Here is a 6,000-nt window from a genome sequence, read left to right as displayed (position 1 = left end):
GGCCATATTGGATTTCTGATCGACCCGAAAAATAACAACACTTTGTCAGGACCATGAGGCGATCATTCCTACCAACTTTTAGTTCAATCGGCCCAGCAGAACTTGACTTTAAGTTTGAAATGTAAAATGTTAATGGACCACGGATGACGACGGACGAAAACGGATAGCAATAGGTCACTTGAGCTAAAGCTCAGGTGACCTAAAAATCAGAACAAACAATTTTTAACAAATTTATTTCTCCCGTCGGAAGTAGCCGTCATATGTTTCCGTGTGTCTATTTTGACTAAGTGTTCAAAAAAAGATAACTCGAATACACTAAAAAGAAATTCTCTACAGTGACCTGCAAGAACAAAAGCTTTGTTTGAAATAATAAAAACATACCTTTGATCGTCAAATTAATTATCAAAACATTTTTTTTAAATTTCACACTTTTAATAGATTTTTCAAGATGTCAAATTTAACGAATTCATGTAATTTTTTTAATTTATTTATTATATGTATTTAGTTATAATATAGAATCTGTTATTTTTTTTCTGCAGTCTTATATCGGTTTTGGTTGATGGTAAGTTATTTCTCATTTTGTTCTGTTTAAAATTGGTGAAAATTGGAAGTTCATTGCATTACAAGGTTTACGTTTCATTGAAACTACAGTTTATCGATATAAGAATGTCTCATTGGCTCTTCGGAAGTGGAAAAAAATCGGCAAGAAGATGTGGCTTCATTTGCATACGACATTTTCGTACGTTTGTCAGACTACAAAAAAGACCGGTTCATGAATGAAATATATCACTGTTTTTTCAGGTATGGCCTCATTTTGAGCAAGATAAAAAGTGCATTAAGCAAAACTGCATATTTATGCGTGTTTTTTAATCAGTGTTTAATTCTTGTTTTCCAAACGAACTTCCGGTAATTTTTGTGTCAGTTTACAGATGATGGCCAAACGTCTAAAATGTCCTTGTGTTGTGTCCAGCAGGTCTCGTAGTTACGAGACATAGCTTGATAAAATGGCTGCGCGGAAATACATAACGCGCGGAAACTGATGATTAGACGATATCTGACATCCCTGTGATGGAAGGCCTACTGTACGGTTAGACGATTAACAGGAACGGGCAGGAACGGGCAGAAATGGGCAGGAACGGGCAGAAATCTATTAATTATTATATACATTAATGAATATATATATTAGATACATTTAAGTATCATTATAGGGTATAAGATATATTTGATAAAAGGATTGCAATTACATGATCGGGGCAGAATCGGACTAAATTATATATATATATTTATGTCGATACCTACATTTATAGTATCATATATTTGTTATCGGGTATAAGATATATTTGATAAAAGAATTGCAAGGAATTAAGAGTATTGTATTGATATGGATCGGGCAGGAACGGGCGACGATTTACAGGAACGGACAGAAACGGGGCAGGATCGGACTTATTTATATATATTTGATTATCCTTAGCGGGTATAAGGTATATTTGATAAAAGAATTGCAATTACATGATCGGAGCAGAATCGGACTAAATATATATATATATACTACATTGTACAATATGGTATAAAATGTACATATATGTATATTGTCGCTATCACATTGTTGTAGTACAAATGTTGAGGAGAGGGCTTTGATAAGTTGTATTAACTTGTGCCTTATCCTCTTGCATGAATTTAGAAGCAATAAAATATGTTTTAATTAAAATGAAATATGTTGAATGAAAAAGGAATCTCAACGATTCCCAACCAAGTCCCGCCTGATATTGAAAGCGAAGTTGATTGGCACACGAGACGTCTCTGACGAGACCGAGCTCACCAGACACATAGGAAATGTTCAAAGGAAATGTGTTCTATTTTGATGCACGTTCATATAAGACCAGAGAATACAAATTTGAAACGTTTTATTGTGGAAAAACGTCTGCGTTGCTGTCCGGTGAGATACCATTGAATGATCTGTTCTTGAAGTTTTACAGTTTTGAGTTTAGCTGGTGAATTAATTTTCTCAGCTTCATCAGGCAAGATAATCATATATAATATATAAATAATATATGATACTATAAATGTAGGTATCATAAGTAATTCAACATAAATGCATATATATAATTTAGTCCGATTCTGCCCCGATCATGTAATTGCAATCCTTTTATCAAATGTATCTTATACCCGATAATGATACTTAAACATATCTAATATATGTATCTTATACCCGATAAAAAAATGTATATATAAATATATATATATATAATTTAGTCCGATTCTGCCCTGTTCATGTAATTGCATTTTGTTTTTATCAAATATACCTTATAAGGATAATTAAATATGTATAATAAATATATATTTCATTCCATTTTATTTTTTCCAAAAGTTTACAACTTATAGACCAATACATATTCAATACATGCTTACCAGGGCGGCAGTTTGTTTGTGTAAACAAATAAGTGGCATGTATTTTAAATGAATCATGTATTTAAATGAATGTACATCATCAGTGATATACTAATTAAAGAAAAAATAATAAAAATAATGTATTGAAGGAGAACGCATTGTTGTTGGTTCATACATTTAAATTTGTTTTCAGATTCTCTCTCAACATAAATGATTCGTGCAGAAACTTTCCAAAGAGGTATGGCGGGTTGCTATGCCTATTTCCCCAAAGTTATGTTACGCTAGTGCGCGCAGCCTTTTCCGCACGACATTGCTCCTTACTCTTCGGTGTTTCGTACAGGTCCTCATACTTGGAGGTTAAAGGGGTTGACGTGTGAACCAAACTGCTTAGACACTTCGGTGAATAATCAAAAAGTGTTGGTAACGCTCCCGGATTTAATATCAGACTTTTAGGTTCAAAGCCTATCGACGACATCAATCGTGGATCTCTCACGAAGCTGCCTGTTTCAAAATGGTTTTGACAGTCTCGTGTGTGAGGTTGGAGAAAATCCCTTTCTCTTTACGTTAATTGTCCATGTTTTCCGCAGCTTTTTGTCCTTTGGGAACAGGAACATACTGATTTTCTCTCCATTATTGGAATTACTGTTACAGTTCAGCGCAGCACAGTGTACCATGTTTGTTTACGTTGTACTGACAGCTGGCGCGCTTTCCGGTCGTCTCAAATGACGTCACATCCAAAGGGAAGTAACTGCGTACATACTCTGTGCTTCCAAAGGTGTACGATTAAACGGGCCGTTTTCAAATAAAAAATTATGCACAAATACGGACTTTTTTTTGAAAAAATAGAATGACAACTAATTATATTATGTTTTATTAATATTTTGACACTAAATTTGACGTGTTTTAGCATTTGGTGGTTGTTCACCTTTAATGCTAAACGTTAACATACATGCCATACCTAACGATTTTGGCGTGAGAATCACGAAAAATAGCCTTCCAAAATGTCTAACGGCATGGGACCCATTTTTCATGCTTTTTATTTCAAATATTTTGATCTCAAGAAAAATCGTTCCATGTAATATCCGCCATTTTTACTTGGTATGAAATCGGGTCTCTGACACGAAAAGAAACGAAATTTGGTCTCACTAAGAGGTCTGAAGTCACACGCCAGCCACTTAAATTACAGGCCAGACCAATTAGCAGCATAGGTGTGAAAGATCTGAATGGCCCAGCCAGTCGATTTAGCAGGGCATCATGGCTTGGTGACTTGCTCACCAATGTGTGAACTGTTAAGCAATTAAATCAGTGACCCCACATCAAGTGGGGGCTAGTTGCTAATTAATATGTGAAGACAGTTGATATAAACATTAAACAGCAACTTGAGAGCTGTTAATTCATTGCAATCAAAAAAATGGTTTACCGAAACGGAAATGTTGGAGGTGACTATAAAATTGAAACCGGACACTGACATTGAATCCGGAATTCATTCTCTTGCCGTCGGGATGGGATTGTGTATTAATGAAAATAACATAAATAGAAGAAAACAAGTTTCTTTAGAATTGGATATATAAAAATAGTAGTTATTGGTTATTTTTTCCCAACAAATTAATATTAAATTTTCCCAATGTTTTGAGATATATTTTTTTCTAACCTGGGTTAACAAGGACATATCCCTCTAGAATATCTTATTTTTTTAATTACTCTTATTTTTTGCCTTTTATGTGATTTATTTACTTTTAAATGTTGATAGCTATATCTGGACCGTATGTCACGTGTAAATCTTCCTAAAATCCTTTAAAATATCAATAAATCTTCAGTTTTGGCTCTAGCAAAGGAATTAGAGGCTTTAGAATAACACAAATGATTCAATACTAGGGTATGTTATATGCTACATAATTTATGTTTTAAATGTCTCACAAATTTCTCACGAATTCAGAGATATTATATCATAACCTCCCTACCAACAAGTCCTCCAATATTATATCATAACCTCTCTACCAACAAGCCCTCCAATATTATATCATAACCTCCCTATCAACAAGCCCTCCAATATTATATCATAACCTCCCTATCAACAAGCCCTCCAATATTATATCATAACCTCCCTATCAACAAGCCCTCCAATATTATATCATAACCTCCCTATCAACAAGCCCTCCAATATTATATCATAACCTCCCTATCAACAAGCCCTCCAATATTATATCATAACCTCCCTATCAACAAGCCCTCCAATATTATATCATAACCTCCCTATCAACAAGCCCTCCAATATTATATCATAACCTCCCTATCAACAAGCCCTCCAGTATTATATCATAACCTAACTACTGTATCTTCATGTGATAAAATTATATTTGATTATCTCAACTCAACCAAAATATCCTGTAATCTAAATTGTAACATTGTTATGAAATCTTTAATTGGTTGTTTTTGCTTGGAAACATTTTAAACCATCAGGCCTTGTAATTACATACCAGGGGATGCAGTTCTTCCTGCACGACCAGGCTGAGGAGGGGGCTGTTTTCTATCAGGTTCATCATAATTCTCCTCTGGATCATCTACAAAGGAAGACAAATAATCATCTAGGCATTGAGCTTAAAAAAGCAAGTACAAACTTGTTAAGCATGTATGTCTGAAGCGTTGCTTTGGGTCTGTATAAAAAACAACATCAAACCATTTGACAGATGATGGTTTGTAAAACATACACTGAGGGACTCGCTCCTATTTAAAAGCAAATAGATCTAAATGCAAAAGGAATAGAACTTGATACAATATCTTTCCAAAGGAATAGATCTAAATGCAAAGTCTAACCAAAGGAATAGAACTTGATGCAATATCTTTCCAAAGGAATAGATCTAAATGCAAAGTCTAACCGAAGGAATAGACTTGATCACAAATTGACACTTTTTTACAAAACTACACGCTATTTTTTTAAAAGTTTCTTCATCATTTAGGTGTATCGCGTAACACTAAAGCATCAAATAATGAAAATGGCTGAAAAGAGTAGCACATGGTTGATAAGTAGGTCACTGTGACCTTGTTATATATTGTCTTAATAATGTCAACAATTCTTCCTTTTTTGTGCCTAAATACATATTAGAACCATCCAATCTTCTTACAATATTGTATTAATAAGTATCTAAACCAAGCCTCAAGAAGGGGGACATAAGCATGTACTAGTTTACTTTGATGTAGTGAAGGGCATAAACATGTACTAGTTTACTTTGATGTAGCGAAGGGCATAAACATCTACTAGTTTACTTTGATGTAGGGGGAAATAAGCATGTACTAGTTTACTATGATGTCGTGGAGGGCATAAACATGTACTAGTTACTTTGATGTAGGGGGACATAAACATGTACTAGTTTACTATGATGTCGTGAAGGGGATAAACATGTACTAGTTTACTATGATGTCGTGAAGGGCATAAACATGTACGAGTTTACTATGATGTAGTGAAGGGCATAAGCATGTACTAGTTTACTTTGATGTAGGGGGACATAAACATGTACTAGTTTACTTTGATGTAGCGAAGGGCATAAACATGTACTAGTTTACTTTGATGTAGTGAAGGACATAAACATGTACTAGTTTACTATGATGTAGTGA

The 6,000-nt window shown here is 34.2% G+C and overlaps 1 protein-coding gene across 11 annotated transcripts in view; it reads right to left on the bottom strand.

The window, feature by feature from the left end:
* The window catches only part of LOC110442655 (vegetative cell wall protein gp1-like), a 206,612-nt gene that overhangs the window by 96,231 nt on the left and 104,381 nt on the right, over nt 1–6,000 (bottom strand). For all 11 annotated transcript variants that reach the window (XM_021486355.1, XM_021486348.1, XM_021486356.1 and 8 more), the window contains one exon: nt 4,866–4,949. In XM_021486355.1, coding sequence (XP_021342030.1) covers nt 4,866–4,949 — 84 coding nt within the window. The remainder of the gene's footprint in view (nt 1–4,865; nt 4,950–6,000) is intronic.

This window comes from Mizuhopecten yessoensis, unplaced genomic scaffold (assembly GCF_002113885.1).
Source record: "Mizuhopecten yessoensis strain PY_sf001 unplaced genomic scaffold, ASM211388v2 scaffold716287, whole genome shotgun sequence".
Taxonomy (NCBI): Eukaryota; Metazoa; Mollusca; class Bivalvia; order Pectinida; family Pectinidae; genus Mizuhopecten; species Mizuhopecten yessoensis.
Note: the sequence above shows the minus strand (reverse complement) of the source record. Positions and strands in the feature narration are given on the sequence as shown.